This window comes from Nyctereutes procyonoides, unplaced genomic scaffold (assembly GCF_905146905.1).
Source record: "Nyctereutes procyonoides isolate TBG_1078 unplaced genomic scaffold, NYPRO_anot_genome, whole genome shotgun sequence".
Taxonomy (NCBI): Eukaryota; Metazoa; Chordata; class Mammalia; order Carnivora; family Canidae; genus Nyctereutes; species Nyctereutes procyonoides.
Window position 1 is genome coordinate 14,762,867 of NW_026575133.1, and position 21,618 is coordinate 14,784,484.

The 21,618-nt window shown below is 33.5% G+C and overlaps 1 protein-coding gene across 3 annotated transcripts in view; it reads left to right on the top strand.

The window, feature by feature from the left end:
* Positions 1–21,215, top strand: part of SHOC2 (SHOC2 leucine rich repeat scaffold protein) — a 93,356-nt gene extending 72,141 nt beyond the window's left edge. For all 3 annotated transcript variants that reach the window (XM_055346383.1, XM_055346382.1, XM_055346384.1), the window contains exons 4-9: positions 6,691–6,821; positions 11,094–11,282; positions 14,753–14,875; positions 16,557–16,694; positions 17,007–17,124; positions 19,140–21,215. In XM_055346383.1, coding sequence (XP_055202358.1) covers positions 6,691–6,821; positions 11,094–11,282; positions 14,753–14,875; positions 16,557–16,694; positions 17,007–17,124; positions 19,140–19,348 — 908 coding nt within the window. In that variant the 3' untranslated portion in view covers positions 19,349–21,215. The remainder of the gene's footprint in view (positions 1–6,690; positions 6,822–11,093; positions 11,283–14,752; positions 14,876–16,556; positions 16,695–17,006; positions 17,125–19,139) is intronic.
* The last annotated feature ends 403 nt before the right edge of the window (positions 21,216–21,618 follow it).

Below are 21,618 nucleotides of genomic sequence, written 5' to 3' on the forward strand. Positions count from 1 at the left end.
ATTTTGACTGTATAGCAGAAGGTTGAGATTTGGTGAGAAATTCAAACATTTTGGTCTTGATTTATTACAAATCTCAGCAGTCTTAAAATCATTGACCTTTGAGATTCTCCCTTTCATTTATTGGAGAAGAGAAATTCACCCAAAACATTTAGTGCTAAACTTAATTGGAACATAGTTCTCCTGATACTTTTCCTGTTTTTCCTGTGCTACTTTTGGAAAATATAACTTAAAAAAAAATCCTCACCTATCCTGCCCAGTCAGTGTAAGTCCTGCAGTAGCTGCCCTGGTGTCCTTTACCTGGGCTAAAGAAACTTGCCCTAAATTCACATTTGAAATGATATCTTTAAAGTGTCACCTGACAATCAAGTTTTCAAAAAAAATCACTTTATTTCCTTGCCTTTTTTTCTTATAAGTAGACCAAGATGTTTTTACCCCTTTCTTTATTTAACATGAACACTCCTAGAGTAGTTCTCACTCCTTGACAGTGTAATCACTGCCATTTAATTTACATCCAGGCTGAGCAGCAGTGCAAGGATCACTGACAGCTCACAGGATGTGGAGAAGAGGCAGAAGGAAGTGGGGAGGGGACAGCTGGTTGCAGTTAAGTGAGAGAGTACTTCAAAACATATTTCTAAGTTTCTCTGACTTAACCATTAGTCTACTCTGTTGTACAGAATGTATATTTTCTTTCATGTAAATATTGTCTAATTCAAAAATCAGTTATGAACTAAAGAAAATAATAAACTTCATTACAGAAGTCATTTTGTTTCAAACTATGAATTTGATATGTTAAAGCCTTTTGTGATCTCTGGTGATTTTATGAAACCAGGGGTGAGGGGACATAAGAGGCCTCAAGTAGGAAAAAAGTATTTTATTTTCTATTTCTTCTCACATGAGATAAAGAGAGAAATTTGCAACAAGACCTTGCCTTCAAGGCTGGAGCATAGAACAATTTACAGAAGTCTTTTGTTGCACTGGGCTCAGAAGAAATTGTTAGAGTAATTATGGTTATAGCAACAAGTAGAGTTTTAGTAATTAGGTTTTAGGTAATTACAGTGCAGCTTCATACAACAACTTGACTAGTTTTCGTTTTAATGGTGGCATTCTTTGGGGTTTTTGACATTTAAGAATTTTTATATTTTCAGTTTGCTTTCAATTTTTTGGCTGTTTCTGGAGAAAAAAGTAACTGACATTATTTCATCGTTAGAACTATGTGCCTTTTATACTGGTCTGGTTTTTGTTTTTGTTTTTGTTTTGCTACTTTGTTAAAGTAAGATTAAGATCATTTGAGTTAGAGTTTTACTGAACAGTTATACTGAACCTATAGATGTTGATTATATTTGCTGAAATTAAAAGCATCTAATTTTAATTCATAGCCATTTGATGTTGCTGTAATTTAAAAATCTGACGGCATAAGAAAACAAGCTGTCAGAGGCAGAGCACAGAACAATTTACAAAGTTAAGCACTTAAAAGCTAAATGCCAGTGATTGACAGTGATCAGCCTACATTTATACATGGAAGCTCAGCAACATTGATTTTATTTCTTAGTCACAATGGCTCAACATTAAAGCAAGCTATGGCTTGATTTCTAGGTTGTAGTTTAGTTTGTGGTAAAACTGCTCACTGAAAGAGGCTATAGAGTTGAAACCACTAAGGGGGTTGAATCATAGTAAATATCAGACTTCTGATGTCCAGCTTTTTTCCTGGCACAAGAGAGTTTTGATATTTCATCCTTAATTTTTTTCATCGCTTTTATTTTCCTGAGAGTAATGGATTTTGGCAAAATGTGGATGACTGAATATGCCATGCTTGTCAGTAAAGTGATAAGAATTTTGCAAATGTGAATTTTTCATCAAAATGGCATATTCTTACAGATTATGTTTTTAAAAGTTCAGTTTCTACCACACCAAAAACAAAAGAAAACAAAAACCAAAAACGGAGGAGGGAGGAAAAGTTTAGGAAAGTTGGAGATACTCTTATTGTTTAAATAACCACTAATTTTGTACTAGAATTCTAGAAACCTATTCTGATTTTAAAAGTGTGGAATTCCAGAGTTATATTGTGTTTAGGAGAGACATTTCAGGAATCTGGTTCTGTTTGTTGGGCTTTTGAGTTGACAAACATTTAGAATTTGTTATACTAATCTTTGTTTTTAGAGAAAGTTCTAGGTTTTTATGAGAATGAAAAATGTTTAAAATATTTGTGTACCTGCTCTGCTCTAAACGTTAAGTGAGGGATGTCAGTTGATGGAGCAAAAATAAGGGGTCTTTGTGCTTTATTCTTTTGGCAGATTTCAAAGACTCTTTGGTAAATGCTTCAGCCATTTTATTACATTGGAGCAGGTTTCTTCTATAGGGAAGACTGGTATGAAGGAGAGAAAGGGATGGTCTTACTTCTGGGTTTTGTTTTGTTTAAGATTGCATTTACTTATTTGTTAGAATAAGAGCACAAGGGGGTGGGGGGAGTCGCAGGCAGAGCAAGAAGCTGGCTCCCCGCTGAGCAGGGAGTCCCATGTGGGACTGGATCCTAGAACCCTGCAGGCAGACGGTTAACCATCTGAGCTACCCAGGCATCCCTGTTTTGCTTAGTTTTTTCCCCTAAGAATGACTGCCTTTTCTGTCTTCAACTTCATACAGCAGATTAAAGTTTTACCATAAGATTTTTGAAGTTCTTTAAAATCAGGTATTCTCACAGCTTAGAGAAAAATTTCCATCTTTACCAGCTTTGTTGTAGCTATAGTGGCCATGACACATGGGCTAGGCAAAGAATAAAATATTGATTTCTTCCCTTCCTCCCTATTTTAAAATGAGAATGGGTCAAAGAAAAGTGTCTCATATAGTTTTAAGATTTTACATCTTGTTCCTAATGGAGAGGAGAACAAATAGTAAAATGTTTTAGCTTCTGCAGTTTATTAAGAAAGTATGAATGAATGCCTGCTGTGGGCTTAGCACTGAAACATATTCTTTGAGGAGATAGAAATACATAAGGCCTCACTTTAAGGGTTTTCAGTCTGTTGGGTAGAAGTAACTAATCCGTGTAATAACTGACAACTTAAAAACAAGCATAATTATGCCATCTTGTAGTGAAAACAATATGTAGCCATGAGTCCAGTTTACAGGGAGATCACCGAGATCTTGATAGAATGGTCCGGAAAGCTTCATGAACAAGTGTGTTAGACTTAGTATGGAATAAAAATGCTTTCTTTGAGCACAACAGTTTGGGAGAAAGAATGAACATAGCCTTCTCTGTCCAGAGGCAGCAAGCTAACTGGAGCGTAGTCAGTGAAGATCTTTTTTTTTTTTTTTGAAGATCTTGAAGAATGATTATTTGAAATAAGGAGCCAGCTGAGTTTGATTCTAGCTTTGCCACTAACTAGTTGGTGGCTTTGATAAGTCTTTTCACATATCTTATGCTAAAGTCCAGGCTTATTAGATGGCTCTTAACTGCTGCTGCTTAGGTATTTTTTCATCTTTTTTTATCAGAATGCCTAAGAATTCAAACAACCATGCTCTGTATTCCCATAATTTAGCTCATATTTACACTTTATGAAGAAGATGAGCCTCACAGTGTAAAGTGTCCGAATGTCTTACCTCTACATTATTATAAAACATCTAATGTAAAATATTCATTCAGAAAAAGAATGGTATAAAGATATTGTAGTTTTTAAAATCAAAATGACTTTAGAATTATACACTTTTTCTGTATCAAAATATCTTTAAATGACAAAACTATAGAAAATTAGGAAAAAGTCAAGTTCAAAGAAAAAATTTTAATCTTCTGTAATTCTATCATACAGAGATAACTGTTAATTTTGATGTTTTCTTTCCACTCTTTTCCACTTGTTTTTTACATTGTTGAGATCATACCTTAACATCATAGATTCTTTCACATCTTAAAATTTTTTGTAACATAATTTTTGTAGGTATTAAATATAGCAGAATACAGACATACGTATATATACACTATAGAGCAAAATCATGTTTTGAACATCTGTTATGTATCAGTTATTGTGCTACTTAATTGTATTTAACCCTGAGAGTGATGCTGTCAAGTATTTGATGTTATCTCCACTTTATGGATGAGGAAATAGACTCAGTTAAGTAACTTGCCCAGAATCAGATAGATAACATAAACTTCTTTGTTTTATTTGTGGCACTGTGGTGTCTCTAGTTTAAATAATTCTTCATATATTCTTGAATAAATAGATTGTCTCCATTTTTTTTGCCACTACAAATGTTAATTAACATTTAATCACAAAGCAGATTATTATCTGGGAAGCCAACTTTTAAGAAACATTTATATCTTATTCAATGTCATAATGCAGTGATAACTATTCTTGACCTTATTTCTAATCTCTAAATTCTCTGGGGCTTTGGACAGTCATCCAGTCCTCAGCTTGTTTTTCCTCCCTTCCAAAATTGACACCTCTTACTAGAATGTCATTAGAAAGATTCAGGGAAGCATCCTTAGTTAATTTAGAAAGCATTTTTTAAAAGATTTTGTTTATTTATTTGACAGAACACATAAGCAGGGGGAGCAGTGGCAGGGAGAGGGAGAGGCAGGGAACCTGGTGGGGGAGGTGAGGCTTGATCCTAAGACCCTGGGATCATGACCCAGCTGAAGGCAGACACTTAACTGACTGAGCCACCCAAGCGCCCCTAGAAAGCATTTTAAAGACAAAATTAACTTGTCTTTGCCAAGTGATAGTTTCTGTCATTGCATTTGAATTCAGTTTTCTGCCTATAGGAATCTTAAACAGAACCAGCAAACTCTTGGCCTAGTTTCGAGATACTATTATAAGAGAGTATAAAAGTAAATGAAAATAACATAACCTCTGGAATAGTTCCAATTACAGTTCTTACAGGAATTGAAATGTTTGCTAAGTTTTTCTGCATTATATTTGGCTAGACTTACAGTATTTAATTATCAGAATATTACCATTATCAATGGCTGATTTTTGCCTTGAAGATATAAAGAGTAAAAATTAGCTCTATTTAATGATTTCTTCTAACTTTAATCACTGATATCTTCAGCAAGAGGGAAGGATGCAGATGAATGATAACTAGATAGAATTATGAGGCATAATGACTGCCATCCCAGGGTTTCAAGGTTTAATTTATGCTAAAAGCTAATATATGTTTTCTGTACGTACTGTAGTGTTACATCTAAGAAAATTATTCATTCGATAACTTTGAAAAATGGTCAAAGCAAAAGGAAAGAAATGGGCAAACTTCAGAAGGATGGTGAAAATCAAGACATCAAAACACTTGTCTCCAAACAGTTTGTGACACAGGCATCTACTTTTGTAATTTAAACACTGATAATACTGTTTAATTTAAAACTAGAAGCTGGTTACACTACATTGACATTTAAACTTGGCCCATCTAAATATGTGATACCAGCAATTGTAGTTTGAAGTCAGAAAAGAAATTAACACACCATGACAAGGAATTACATTGAACTAAATTAAATTCTTGTACCTTTTTTCCCCTCTTTCTGGTATCAAAATGAACTTGTTTTCTAATGTATATCATTTGGGGAATCAAATTTGATTTAAACTTTTTATGACGGCAGATATATTCATCCATGTAGCCTGCATGTAGCTTGCCAATAAAACTAGCCTATTTTTCTGCTCTGCTTTTTTATGTATTCAATGATAGCTAAATTGTGCTCTAATTGGTATTCTTAGATAAGAGACTATAACTTTCACTTTTGTTTGTAATTTTATTTTTTTATTTGTTTTTTTTAAGATTTTATTTTATTCGTGAGAGAGACACAGTGAGAGAAGGGCAGAGATATATATAGGCAGAGGGAGAAACAGGCTCCATGCAGGGAGCCCAATGTGGGACTCAATCCTGGGACTCCAGGATCATGCCCTGAGCTGAAGGCAGACACTTAACCACTGAGCCACCCAGGTGTCCCTTGTTTGTAATTTTTAAAAATTGGCTAATTTTTTTTTTAAATTTTATTTATTCATAGACACAGAGAGAGAGGCAGAGACACAGGCAGAGGGAGAAGCAGGCTCCATGCAGGGAGCCCGATGTGGGACTTGATCCCAGGTCTCCAGGATCACACCCCAGGCTGCAGGCAGCGCCAAACCGCTGCGCCACCAGGGGCTGCCCCAAAATTGGCTAATTTTTTACTGTCAGTTTGACCTTCAGAAATGGAATATTCATATTTAAGCTTATGAAAAATACTAAACCTTTCCAATTTCACAACATAATTGTGCATCTTATATTTAAGTAATGTCACTTTTGAAATTTGGACATTTCTTCAAAATTACATGAACATTTGTTATATAACCATTGTTCTGTGTAGGATGATGGTTCTATAGATACAAATGAGATGATTATTATAAGTTTAAACTATATAATACTTTGATGTTATTCAGTTAGGCCTTATATAAAGGTCAATTTGTTATTAAAGTAAGCCAATACTTTCTAGTAATTCATTTTTAAAATTGACTTTATGGCTATGTATTCCATTGTTTCTCTAAGACAAGTGGACACAAAAGTGGTTTCAATTTCATCCTAATTGATAGAGTGCAGTATGTAGTTCCTTGGTACTAGGAGTTAAGGATCTTGCCAAAATAGTACTGCTCAGTAATTCGTATATATCTAGGGAATAGCCAGGGACAGTGACAGATTTATCAGATTAAAAGAAAAAATTCCTTTTTTTTGTATTCACAGGAAACCTGTCCAGTTTAAGTCGTCTTGGTCTGAGATACAACAGACTGTCAGCAATACCCAGATCACTGGCAAAGTGCAGTGCCCTCGAAGAGCTAAATTTAGAGAACAATAACATTTCTGCTCTACCAGAGGTGAGAGGTGGTAAATCTTTACAGCTGGGTGAATAATTTGATTATTGAGGTTGTTTAAATAATGAATATAGTACAGACATTTAGCTGCCAGTAAGATAAATATTCTGAAGAAGAAAGAATAGGAATGATTATAGGAACATACTATTTTTTTCTTTTTTCATGTATAGAAGGGAGAAACCAAGGTGAGAAATCAGTGTGCTACATTCATTCCCATGTAAGTAAGCATCATGCTTCTCACATCATTTTGGAACTAGTAATAACAGCTACAGCTATTAAGGAAAAGTTGTATGGTTGGTTTTAAAACTCAACTACCCAGCCAATTCAGATATTTTAAAAAGTGCTATAGAAAGATGATCCAGGAAAAGAATGAGCTACATAGAACACATTACTTATTAACATATTAATATTAGCTGTAACATTTTATGACCCAAATTATTACCCTGCTTATGCAATAGTATTAAAGCCTATTTAACATATACCAGTCGCCAAAATTTGTTATTTCTTAACACGTTTTTAATTTGGGTTTTGTTCTATGAAAAAATATTTTCACTTATTTTGCTTAGAGATTAATTGGGCAGAATGCAGTACTCTTTTATTCTTTTGCCTTCTTTTGCTACATATTATTATTTTAGCATACCCACAACTTGTATGTTTGCTTATTCAAGCATTAGATCTTATTGTGGTATTCTAACAAATAAAATAATGGAATTATTATATTACTGATTGAACTTCGCAAAGTCTCTTTTTTTCTAATAATTAAAGATGTTTTCTTTAAGTGGCCCTTTATTTCTAGTTTTTCCGTGTGTGTGTGTGTGTGTGTGTGTGTGTGTGTGTGTGTTTGAATTAAAAATAAAGATGCTTTGGATGAATGTTTATTTATAGATATATACTATGATTTTATAAAGAATAATTTGAGTATTTGAAGATATAGGCTTATAGCAATTAGCTTATAAAATAAATGTATTTAATTGATTTGTTGCTACGGGATACAGAAAAAAAGCACCTATTAATTTTACTTCTCTTATTCTGGGTCTTTGGATTTTTTTAAAAACCATTTGATCAAAGTACACAAATCAGTTGTCCAGGATTATAGTTTCTAGGATGGGCTAGTTCTCTAAAACTCCTATGACAATTTATCATCTGCAGTTTAAATGGGGTCAGGAACAGAATCCACAGATTGTAGAGATAGCCCTGACAACTAGACTGTCTGGATTTTTGTCTTTCTTTGCTAGTGATAATGTAGAATGGTAAAAATGGGTGGGGTTCTATCGTTTAATGTCATCTCCTTTTCTAACAGTAATTAGCAAAATAATTAGACCTTGTTGGGATTTTTTTAGGGTGTGATTTGTGAGCTTAAGTAAAATTGACTGCTTTTACAATGTCAGTAAGGCTAATAAATATAAAGACTAGGTGTATATTAAATTTCAAAAAGTGAGAAATTTTAAAACTTATTTTTATATCCACTATCAGTGAAACTAATAATTATTGGGTAACTCAGGATACAGACATTGTGGTAAGTAGTTTCACGTATAATATTTTGTGACTGAAATTAGTCAAGATTTATTTTTGATAAGGAATTATAAAGGGACAAGCTATCCTCAATCTGGCTGTGGAAGAAATATGCGTGCACACACACAGATTTAAACTGGCCTATTTTCAGATAGAGAGCCTGTGGGGGAAGCCCTTGATTGGCCCTCTCCAAATCTGGGGAAGCATTAAGTCTTATTTAAAAGTAGTCTCTGTGCTTTGGAAGCAGCATAATCCTAATGCAAATATTAATTATCTGCATTTGTAATCACAAGGAGGAAAACAATAAAATCCATTAGATGACACTTAGTAGACTAGACATCTAGTTCAAGCTGGGTTGGGTGTGCAGTCAGGACAGTGGTTTTCAGTTGGGGCTCCTTGCTGATACCAGAGCTGGCAAAATGACTATACAGTTTTCTATTTGATGACTGTCTGAAAATGGACTAGTTTTCATGTAGACACAAACACATAAGGAAAAGGAATTTAATAAATTTAAGCACATATGTTCAAGGTATAAGACTAGGGGCTTTACATGGATCATCCCATTTAAATCTTCATTATAATTGTATTAATTATTGGGGTATTATCAAATTGTATTAATTATTGGGGTAATAAAGACTTAAGGGAAGTTCTGTTTTAGGCCTAATTTGTTACCGTAAGTATCTTTCTGGGAGTACTGTGAGAAATATATTGATTGTCTAATTCACCAAAGGTCACACACCTGGTAAGTGGAAGACCTAAGATGGGGATCCAGATGTGTCTGACTTTAAAGCAACGATGAGCACAACTGCACAGCTTAATTTTATGATCTAAGAATGAAAGATTGGAGAGCTGCCTTCTCATTGCCCCTTTTTAGATATCTTTAGGGTTTTTCAAAGAATATCAGTAAAGTTGGTCAGTTGTCAGAGTAATAAATATGACATTTTTGCCATGATACTCAAAACTTCATGTATTTCCAGTAAAATAAGATGTAGGCAATTTTCCTGAATTGACTACCTGAGCTCTTCCTTTTATCTGTGTACATCAGTAGACAAATGTTGAAAGCTGCTTAATGTTCAGCATAAGAAAAGTTTCAGTTCACCATATAATTATGCCTTCAGTTACATAGTTATTTCATTCCTTCAGCTGGCCTTACAAATTTCAGGTACTAAGTCTTCAGTTTCCTCATGGTATGAAGCTGGTATTTGAACATTCTTAAAACACACACACATACCTCACACAGCTTGTTTCCTCTTCCTCTCTGCTTGGGCCTTTACTTCAATCTAAAATATTTCTTCTACTTTTCTAAATATTTAAATTTTTTTCATCCTTCAAGATCTAGCTCACTCTCAGTCTCTTTCCTGCTTTTCCAGTTACTCCAGTATTTCCTCTTTGCTTGAAATTTAAATAGAAGAGGGACTTAAACATTAAGCACTATTTATGTGCTAGACATTGCAAAGCTATTTGTGTATTTTCTCTCTCTAAAATGTTTTCACTACAATTTATAAAATAAGCCATCATTTTACAAATGAATAAATGAAGGTTTGGAGCAATTGCCTGAAGTCACAAGCCCCACTGAAGGATAGAGCCAGGATTCAGAATTATTTTATAGCCTATACCAGTGTTTCTCAAACATTAATGAGTATACATATCACTAAGGAATCTTCTTAAGATTCATATTGATTCTGTAGGAGTAGGACCTAAAAGTCTACATTTCTAACAAGGCAGTGCTGCTCTTCTTTCAACCAGACTTTGGGTAACGAGAGCCTATTACATATAATTTGTTATTGATTATATACAGTTCTGTATTGTTTCCTTTTTCGCATCATGTGTGCTGTATTTATCTAAATAGGGTTTAATCTTTTTAATTGCAGAATTTCTTTTGTAATACCTAAACGCCTAGCACTGTGGTGACATGGTAGGAGGCTGAAGTAAGGGGATGTGTGATTATTATGCGCAGTAATAGTTTGACAGATGTATCTTTCCCTCTGAAACTTTACCATGTGGAAAAACAATATTATATAATATTGGGAACTGTTATCTTTTGAATTTAATATTCTGTGAAGGAGCCATTAAATTATAGCTCACTCTGAGTCAGGTTATGTTAATCTTAATAATAATTTAGAGGATAATTAACTCAGACCTGAATAGTGAGAGAGCCAGGACTGTATGATGCAAATGATTCTGCATTTAAGGTTCTCAGAGTGGCCACTCATGAGATATCTCTTACCTGCAGACATTTTCTTTATAGAGGTTTGTTTTTTTTTTTTTTTTTTGTTGTTGTTGTTTTTTTTTTTTTTTTTGGTGTTTGTTTTTTAGAGAGTGGGGTTGGAGGGGCAAAGGGAGAAAGAATCCCAAGGAGGCTCCACAGCCAACTGGGGCTCTATCTTAGAACCCTGAGATCATTACCTGACTCCAAATCAAGAGTTGTACACTTAGCTGACAGAGCCACCCAGGCACCCCTTCTTTATAGAGTGTTTTAATAAGCTAAGCTAAAGCCAAGGAATAAAAATCAGATTTTGCATGAGTTTTCTGTTTCTTGTAAAATCTGGAAATCTGACTCTGTTGACTCCACATTCCTATAAGTGACAGCTAAGGCTGAGGAGTGACTGTCCCCTCTATATGAGGCAGCACAGAGCTGGCCCAACCAGTGTCTGTCATTTGTTACCTGAAGGCCCTTTGAGGCATTTGTGACCGCTGCTCTGTACTCTATGGAGGAAATCTTGTTACAATTCTAATTCTTATGTTTATTTTATTTGTTTACAGAGTCTTTTATCAAGTCTTGTGAAACTGAATAGTTTGACCTTAGCTAGAAATTGCTTCCAATTATATCCAGTAGGTGGTCCATCTCAGTTTTCCACCATCTATTCCCTCAACATGGAACACAATCGAATCAATAAAATCCCATTTGGAATTTTCTCCAGAGCAAAAGTATTAAGTAAGCTGAATATGAAGGTAAGCCTCTGTTTGTTTTGAGGGGGAGTAAAGCTACTACTATTAGTACGTAAAGTAATCTCTGTGTTTTCTCAGAACAGTGTGGAGAACTGTTACTGTTACTGTCTCAACTGATAGATACTTGAGGGCAATTTGTATTAGATAACAAATATCTTAGAACTGTGCATACTCGTAACACTTTGTCCTAAAGAAATAATCATGAGTGTCCATAAAAGCATAGTTGTAAGGATATTTATTGTCGAACTTTCTATTTAATTGGTACCAATCCAATAAAGATTTCATTTTTTAAAAGTAGTATATCTTTGGTGGAATACTATGATGTCATTAAAAATAATACTCAAGTTTAGAAGAATATTAAATACCAGTTGAAACATTCTTAGTTTATTAAGTTAGAAAAAAGTTAAAGCATGCAAGACTGTCTTTCTACAGTTTTTAAAAACTATTCTTAATGTGCTTAATGATGTATTAAGTATAGATTTATATGTATAGATATAGCTAGAATTTATTAAAATATGTTTATCTTTGTTTTTTTTTTAATTTTTTTTAATTTTTATTTTATGATAGTCCCAGAGAGAGAGAGAGAGAGAGAGAGAGAGAGAGAGAGAGGCAGAGACAGGCAGAGGGAGAAGCAGGCTCCATGCACCGGGAGCCCGATGTGGGATTCGATCCCGGGTCTCCAGGATCGCGCCCTGGGCCAAAGGCAGGCGCCAAACCGCTGCACCACCCAGGGATCCCAAAATATGTTTATCTTTGAATATCATAATTATTTTATGGATGACCTTTTTATTGAGGAATAATTGATGCAACAGGGTATTAGTTACAGTTGTACAACATAATGATCCAATATTTGTATATTGGGAAATGATCGCACATACACACAGATTTTTTTTTTCTCGTGATGAGAGTTTAAGATTTACTCTCCCAACAACTTTCAGATATATAATACAGTATTATTAACTATGGTTGCCATGCTGTAGCTTATATCTCCATGACTTATTTATTTTATAACTAGAGAAGTTTATACCTTTTGATTCCCTTTACCCAGTTTGCCCACCTCCTAACCTTTACCTCTGGCAACCACCAATCTTTACTTTTTATCTTTGGGCTTGGTGTTTTGTTTTGATTCACATATAAGTAAGATTATATGGTATTTGTCTTTTTCCATCTGACTGACTTCACTGAGCATACCGCTCTCAAGGTAGATTCATGTTGTCACAAATGACAAGATTTAATTCTTATGTATGGCTGAATATTGTTCCCAGTGTGTGTGTGTACTGAATTTTCTTTATCCATTCAATTCATCTGTGAACACTTAAGTTGCTTCCATTATCTTGGCTTTTTAAAATAATGCTGCAATGAACATGGGGGTGCATATGTTTTTGAGTTAATGTTTTCAGTTTCTTCAGATAAATGCCAAGAGGTAGGATTGCTGGATTGTATGGTAGTTCTGTTTTTAATTGTTTGAGAAACCTCCTTACTGTTTTCTCTAGTGGGTACACCCATTTACATTCCCACCAAAGGTTCCCCTATATAATCTTTTATATATAAATTTTCACCGGTACTTATTTCTTGTCTTTTTGATAACAGCCATTCTGATGGGTGTGAGGTGATAACTCATTGTGGTTTTGATTTGCATTTCCCTGATTAGTGATGTTGAACATACTTTCATGTACCTGTTGGCCATCTGTATGTCATTTTTGGGAAAATGTCTCTTCACATCTTCTGCCTATTTTTTAATTGGATTGTTCTTTTGTTATTGAGTTGTATGAGTTCTGCATATATTTTGGATATTAACCCCATATCAGATATATAATTTGCAAATATTTTCTTCTGATGGATGATCTTTAGTTTCTTTTTGCATATCTGTATTCTCTAGAGTGAATGAGTTTCACATTTATAATAAGGAAAAAAGGAGGAAAGAAATGAAACCTGATTTTTTTCTCCAGTGATTTTATTTATAGTGAGCAAACTTTAGGTACAGAGGTGATAAGTAAATTGGCCCTATGGCTAATTTATGACTGAGGTATAGGAATCCAGGAGACCTAGATTTCCTGCTTCCAGGTGTAAGTGTTCTTTCTATTGTATTATACTACATCCTTTTATCTTTGATGAACTTTTTTTTTTTAATTAAGATTTATTTATTCATGAGAGACACAGAAAGAGGCAGAGACATAGGCAGAGGGAGAAGAAGGCTCCTTGAAGGGAGCCTGATGTGTGGGACTCGATCCTGGATCCCGGGATCATCGCCTGAGCTGAAGGCAAGCACCCAGCCGCTGAGCCACCCAGGCGTCCCAAGATGAACTATTTCAACATAATTGTGGTTCTTTAGTCTAAAATATAGAGTTTATTGATTCTCTCTATTCTTGTTCATAAATACATGTATCTTTTATGATAATTCTTTAGAGGTATATAATTGAATCAGTGGAAATTCAAGATAATCTTATAATCTTAAACAGGTTTAAAATTTATTGTTTATCTTTTCAGTTGTATGAGATTTAGCAGTGGTAATGGTATCAATTCTGAATGTTTTATAATAAGAGGCTTAGAATACAGCAGTCTAGGTGTTCATTAGTTTTGCATTTGGTTCTACATTTTTATGGATATGATATTAACTATAGCGTTAGCTTGGAAAGGCTTGTTTTCAATGAAATAAGAAAACTGCCTAGAATTTTGCCTTAATTTTTCTTCAATAGCATGACAAATGTTTAATAAAAACTTTTTTTTGAAAGAAGTCAAAATTAAGCCTGATATTTTCCTCATATAAGCACCAGTAGTAAGTTGTTTTAAATGAAAATTCTTTATCATACTACTAATTATCAGTAGTTAATAAATTTAAAAGTTATAATGAATAGGTAATGTAAGTATTAAAAGAGAAACTTGACTTTCAAATGGATGTTTGCTTCTTGGAATCTCTTATGGATGATTTTGTGTAAAATGAGACAAGTAATCCATATATATTGCAGAAAAAATTAAAAATACAGATTAACAAAAGGGACATAAAATAATCTTGCCACTGAGAGATAGCATCACTGTTAACACAGTGGCATACATCAGGGGTACTAGTGGTCCTTTCTTGTTACCAGTAGCCCCAACAAATACAAAATGTGGTAAGAGTTGTTACTGATGAAAATGTATTTTATATGTAGAGAGGAGGAAGCAGGAGGAAAAATAGTGAAACACTGGCATATATTTCACTATGTTTTCTGCATATAGCTATATCTAGTTTTTAAACAAAATTAGGATAAGTGTTCCATCATCTGTATTATTCAGTGAGAAATGTATTTTTGTCATCTCTTAAAGATTTTTAAAGTGAAATTTTGGATACTATCAAGTAGTGTTTTAATGATTTAATTTGCTATCTTAAGACTTTTTCCTCTACTGCTTTATTGCTCAGCATCTCTAGAATTGCTGAGCTTATCTGGTTTCTTTATGTGGTTCTACTTTGGTTGCTTCTTTTCTGTCTTTGCCAGGACAATCAGTTGACATCACTTCCCTTGGATTTTGGAACTTGGACCAGTATGGTAGAATTGAATTTAGCCACTAATCAGCTCACAAAGATTCCTGAGGATGTGTCTGGTCTCGTTTCTCTTGAGGTGAGTATAAAAGAGCTCCTTATTTATTTAGAACTCCTTAGATCTGTCTGCAATTATCTTGCTAATAAAGCTTCAGTTAAAATAAGCAGTTTCTATGGGGGGAAGATCATAATTAGAAATATTAGAGCTCTCTTAAGCATACAGCTTTATTAGGATGATGAGATATTATTAACTTAATTTGGGCTCAGTGCTTCCGAATTACTCTTGCCCGCTAAAAGTTGGTAAGCTTGAGTGTTATGAAGTGTCTTTGAAAGGAATGTCTCTAAAATTTAGCATCTTTTAGAACATATTTTTTTCCCCTTAACTCTGTTTAAGAATCCTGCACTGTTGTTTACCAAAATGATTATGGATTCCTCAGACTGGCATTGAGAATCTTTCATATGTTCTGGCGCACTTTTACATCCTGATTACTCATGTATGCTCTTATTTAATTAATTAGATTATCTTCTTTGTTGGAAATTTGTGCATGTTTCTAGCTCTGTACATTTAGTCTTATTGTTCTCAGTATCTAGAATGCCCTCTTCTCATCATCCCTTTTTTTCTTTAGGATTATTTTCCATAAAGATACACCTTATTTTCTCCTCCTTAGTCAAGGTTGAATTCTCCTGCTTCTGAGTCCCTTTTGATGAAAAAAGCTTATTAATAGTATATATATATATATATATATATATATATATTTTTTTTTTTTTTTTTTTAAGTTTCCTCTGTATCCATGCTTTTTAAAAAATCTAATTTCTTTTTAAAATTATTAAGGTGAAATAGTATGGTGTAATGGTTAAAAGCGTAAGCTTTGAAACAAGACAGATCTGGGTACCATTCCACTTTTATCTCCGTTTATAGATGGAACTTGCCCAAGCTTCAGTTTCCCTAGCTGTGAAATGAAGATGATAGTATTTTCCTCAGAAGGTTGGAGTTAGGATTAAATGTGATAATGCACACATGCATTTAGTGCCTTGCAAGTAGGAAACTCAGTAAATATTAGCTATTATTATTTCTTTGGTCTTGTTACATGTTTATTTTATTATACGTGTTATAACTTTGGAGGAAAACCATGGGCATAAGATATTAGCCAGAACCTTATGTATATGTCTTTCCATTCAGTACTCTTTTCACTATCCGTATACCTAGTATTGTCTCCCTACACTCCCCATCACTTCCACCACCATCATTTCTTTGAGAATAGGAACTATCCTTCTTAACTACTTTTTTCTGTCTTCAGTATATTGGAGGATGGCTTACAATGTAATAAGTATACCACAAATAATAACTGTAGTGTTTTGAAATAGGCAGTTTAGAAATTGTTACCTCCCTAAAAATGGTTTATAAAGGGTTTTGAATAAATAAGTGATTTCCTATCAGATACACATTTGTAATCACTTAATATTAAAATACCATTAACTATATAAATTTTAGTGCAAGTGGTTAATTTTATATTTTTCTGTTATATGGGTAAAATTAAACTTTTGCTTTCATTAGTTTTGATTTAAATTTATTTTATTTCCAATAACTACGGTGATTTTTTTTAAGAATAGTAAGTTAAATGTTTTCTCTTATATAAGTGAACATTATCCTTAATATTCATTCTTTAGAAAATTAGCAGTTTAATAAATTTTAAGCCACAGAGTGGTAATATATTATTCCATTTCATGAGTTACCAAACACTATCAATAATTTCTGTTAGGTTCTAATATTATCAAACAATCTTCTAAAGAAGCTTCCGCACGGTCTTGGAAACCTTAGGAAGTTGAGAGAATTGGATCTAGAGGAGAACAAATTGGAATCCTTGCCAAATGAAATTGCTTATCTTAAGGATTTACAGGTAAGACATTATCCTGGTGATTTTATAGTTCTATGACTAAAGCTTTTGGGGTACATTCCAAATTGTACATTTTTCTTAAGAATTTGATGTAATTCTTTAATTGAGATTTTTTTAATTATATAACATTAGGGCTGATGTTTATGTAACCTGTTTTTTTTTTCTTGCTAACAAATGATATACTTTGAAAGTAAAATTTATTGGGTGATTCTTACCTAATTTACCTATTTCTTATTAGCTTAGTAGATGTATTTTAAATTCACAGCAGTAGTAGGAAATATATACGTAACTATCTTTTATTGTGTTAATCTTTAGAAATTAGTCTTGACAAACAACCAGTTGACCACCCTTCCCAGAGGCATTGGTCACCTTACCAATCTCACACATCTAGGCCTTGGAGAGAACCTACTCACTCATCTTCCTGAAGAAATTGGTATGAACCCTTTGGATGCTTGATTCTGTACTAATTTGCTCTTGTGTATTTAAGCAGTATTTAATATAAATAGGATTGTTTTTGTCACCTGATGTTACCTCAGGGTCAAGATTCTTTTTTTTTTTTTTTTTAAATAGAGCAGCAAGGGGATCCCTGGGTGGCGCAGCGGTTTGGCGCCTGCCTTCGGCCCAGGGCGTGATCCTGGAGTCCCACGTCGGGCTCCCTGCATGGAGCCTGCTTCTCCCTCTGCCTGTGTCTCTGCCTCTCTCTCTCTCTGTGTGTGACTATCATAAAAAAAAAATAAAAAAAAAAATAGAGTAGCAAGTAGTTGGTTGGGTGGTTGGTTTTGGTTAGATTTCCTCTTGGGGTGTTAGGGTTAATACTGTATTTGAGAGTGTTTTAGCATACTTATATTTCCAATACATTAAATTTTATTTTTTTTTCTTTTTTTTTAATTTTTATTTATTTATGATAGTCACACAGAATGAGAGAGAGGCAGAGACATAGGCAGAGGGAGAAGCAGGCTCCATGCACCGGGAGCCCGATATGGGATTCGATCCCAGGTCTCCAGGATCGTGCCCTGGGCCAAAGGCAGGCGCCAAACCGCTGCGCCACCCAGGGATCCCTACATTAAATTTTATTTTGGAAGAGTTACTCTATATTTCTTCCACATTTAAAAATCACACAAGTTTGAATTATATTAGTAATATCTTACGCCAAGAGAACATTTCTTTATGAGGTTTTAGGATTAATTTTAATATTTGATTAATATTTTGACAGTACTTTCAGATTTTTCTAAGTGTTTTCATACCTGTTATTTCATATAATCAACGTGACTGCCTTGAATTTTAGGCAGTGCAGGTTGTAACCCCATTCTACAAAGAGAATTTGATCAACTGAGGTCACACTATAGTTCTTAAATTAGTAATTCCATGTATTATGTTCTTCCATATGTATATATATATACACACACACACACACACACACACACACACACACACACACCATGCTGTTTCAGAGTCCCTTTACCTTTACATTAGTGGTTAAGAATGGGTTTGGAATTAAAATGTACGTTATACTTTAATTTAAAAAAAATGGTTTTGGGGTAAAATAAGACAATTCAGAATCTGGCTGTGCTGCTTTTTGGCTTTATGGTTTTGGATAAGGGATGGAAACTCCAAAGCTTCAAGTTTTCTACTTGTGTAAAATAAGGATAATAATAGTAACTTTTCATAGGGTTGCTCTGATTATTAAATAAAATCTTAAATGTAAGCATCCGTTACCTGGTAGCCATTATTTTCATTAATCTTCTGTATACCACTATCAAATACTATAAATTTTGAAGTTTTAAAAATCAGAAAACACAGGAGGCTACTTTACTTCTAGTATGTTTATTCATCTGGCCTCATCTGATTTCAAGAGACATTTGCCTATAAAGTGTGAATATCTTGAGGGAGTCTTAAGATAATTTTTTTAAATAATTACATAAGTTGATTTTTGACTTCCAAATATGTGCTAACTCTCTTAGTGAAAGATTTATATAAAGTAATAAAAATCTTTCCACATGAGAAATTTATTAATACAAGAGATCATCACGTTGTTTCTAACAGGAAAGTGACTATAGGCACCGATTTACTATAAAGTACCCTCTGGAGTTTCGAAAAAATACATACCAATGCCAGGCTGTCCCAAACATAATCTTTGGAGATGTAGCATATGTATTTTAAAAAAGTACCTTCCAAACTTGAAAACTAACCATAAAGGAAGAAATTCTGATTTAATTGATATAGAGCATGACATGGACATCAGAGTTTTTAAATTGGCCCCACTTTATTTGAATATGCAGGAAAATTGGTGATCCATGGTTGTAGAGTTTTAAAACTAGGAGGAAAGTAAGAGGAAATGTGTATTCAGTATGTATAATGCCCAGGATGGCATCATGCCCAATTGAACTTCTAAAATAGTAACTAATTAAAAAAAAATAGTGATTGATTTGATTTTTTTTTTTTAAACAGGTACACTGGAGAACCTAGAAGAACTGTATTTGAATGACAACCCCAATCTACATAGCCTTCCCTTTGAGCTGGCCCTTTGCAGCAAGCTTTCAATCATGAGTATTGAAAACTGTCCACTCAGTCACCTTCCACCTCAGATTGTTGCTGGGGGTCCTTCCTTTATCATTCAGTTCCTAAAGATGCAGGGTCCATATCGTGCCATGGTCTGATACAAATCTGCTGGTCCCACACACTGTTCAAAAATAGACTGCCATTAATGTTTCATATATATATATCTGTATCTATTTATGTAGATATTGATATATTTGGCAGATTTATAAAGACTGCATTATGTGTTTCTGCTAATAGAGGAATCATAGCCATTTAGATTTTTTTTAATTCTGTACAAAAGGCTTATATAAGTTTTCTTTGCTGAACTTGATGGATGTTTTTCTGTTGTGTAATATGATATGCCAGTTTGCTTAAAACATTTGCCAACAAATTATGAAGTTAATTAAATTTAAGGGCCAGAGGTAGTATAGTTAGATATACTTTCTCTTAGCAAAAATCATGGACAATTTTGTTGCAACTTTTTATATACATTTTCCCCTTACCAGTTGTCAGATCATTATAGTATTGTAGGCCCTGAAGGTAGAATTTTTCTTTAACTTATTTTGAAATTTGAGATTTAAATTTTATATATTGTTTACAGTCAGAGTAAATCACTGGATTTTTTTTTTTTTTGGTTTGATTTGCTCTGTTTTAATCAGTGAAATCTAGTTTATATCCTCTGTTAAAGAATTTGCATCAGCTGGTTTAAATACTAAAAGATAATTGCTTGTTGAAACAACTGGCAAGTGAAAAGATAATAGTCAAAAATTCTAGGATTCTTTTAATTGTGTTTCTCTGATCAATTGTAAAGCAAAATAATCTAAAGTGAGTCTTTAGGTTGGGGGGAGGGTATGGAGACCTTTTCTAGTATAAATATCCTTTCTTAAGTTTGGGGGAACAGAAACTTGTAGTATGGAAGCTTTTCACTCCTGAAAGTTGCAGAATGACAAAAACTAACAATAATTTGGCAAAAAAAGAAAAAAAAAAGATACACAAACACACACATTCTATATATGTATATACAATGCTATATAGATATGTATTTATTATATCATAAACTACAATAGGTAACTTTAAGGATTTCTCCCTAGCCTTGTACAATGAAATGAATGTTTTTCTTTGAACACTGCAATATATGTATGTTTCAAGGTTATTTAACAGTGTACTATGGTTTTATATCTTGACTTGCCTTGTACATCTTTCAGTTCTGGAATATCTGCGTCTAAGCACAATATCTTCACACTGTGCTATATTGCTGCTGAACTAAATGCACTTTTCCCCACATGTGGGGCACTGGCTTCAAACAATTCAGTTCAATACCTTTGATTTTAATCTCATCTTTCCTTTCTTGGTAGTTATTAATACAATTATGGAAAAGAGGCACATTGTATAGAAGCCATTGATAGTTCAGTGGAAGTTCTGTAAGATGTGCATGTGCTATTTGATATGTTTTCTTCTGCTTTACTGCTTTTAAGGCTAGCAGTACTCTTAAGTGTGTGCCCCTTAGACAGTAATCTTACTTTGGTGGTGTCATTCTAAGTCAGTTTAATTATTGAAGAGACAGAACAAGTGCATTCTATATCATTCTAAAAAACACTTCCCATATAATGAATATTATGTATAATTAAGTATTGCTGCTTGTTTTTTTCCCCTCCTTTTAGATGGGCATTGTGTTTTAAATAAAACCATGTTTGAATTGAAGCTATATTAAGATAGAAATTTGAAGTGTTTTGCTTTTTCTGGCACTCACAATCAGGACTAAGTTTGAGGTCAAACCTGTATTCATAATTGGCAATTTTTTAAGGAGCAAGTAAGAAATAGAAGGCAGGTGAAGATATAAAACCCTAGAATGCTTAAATGTGCTGTAAAACTATTGTAGATGTCACTGGATTTTACCAAGTAATATCCTTTCTTCATTTTTTCCATCTACTGTGGCTTTTCAGTTAAAATTTTGTTTATAAAAGGAATTTGTTTATTACAGCTCTATCTACCTGTGTGTATGTGTCGTTTTTTAAAAATATTATATCCAGGTGTGTTTATATATATTAAGATAATGGAACTTGAACTTTCAAGGCAGTAACCTAATGTCTATTTTTTTTTTTTTAAGAAAACAGAGTTACTGTTTCTTAAAAATGAAAATAGACTTGGTTTTTAAAACATTTTGGTTCCCCTACCTTCATTTATATTAGTCTGTACGGAAATGCAGAAGGATCATACTTTTATATGTACAAGTAATATTATAGGCAAACCATGCATAGCTGAAGACCTATATATATATATTATGTATATATAATATATATATAAAATTAAGTATAAAATATGCCCTTTTTATGGTTGCCACCTTGTAAGAGCCCATGAATTTCATTACTTCTAACAAGAAACTAAAATG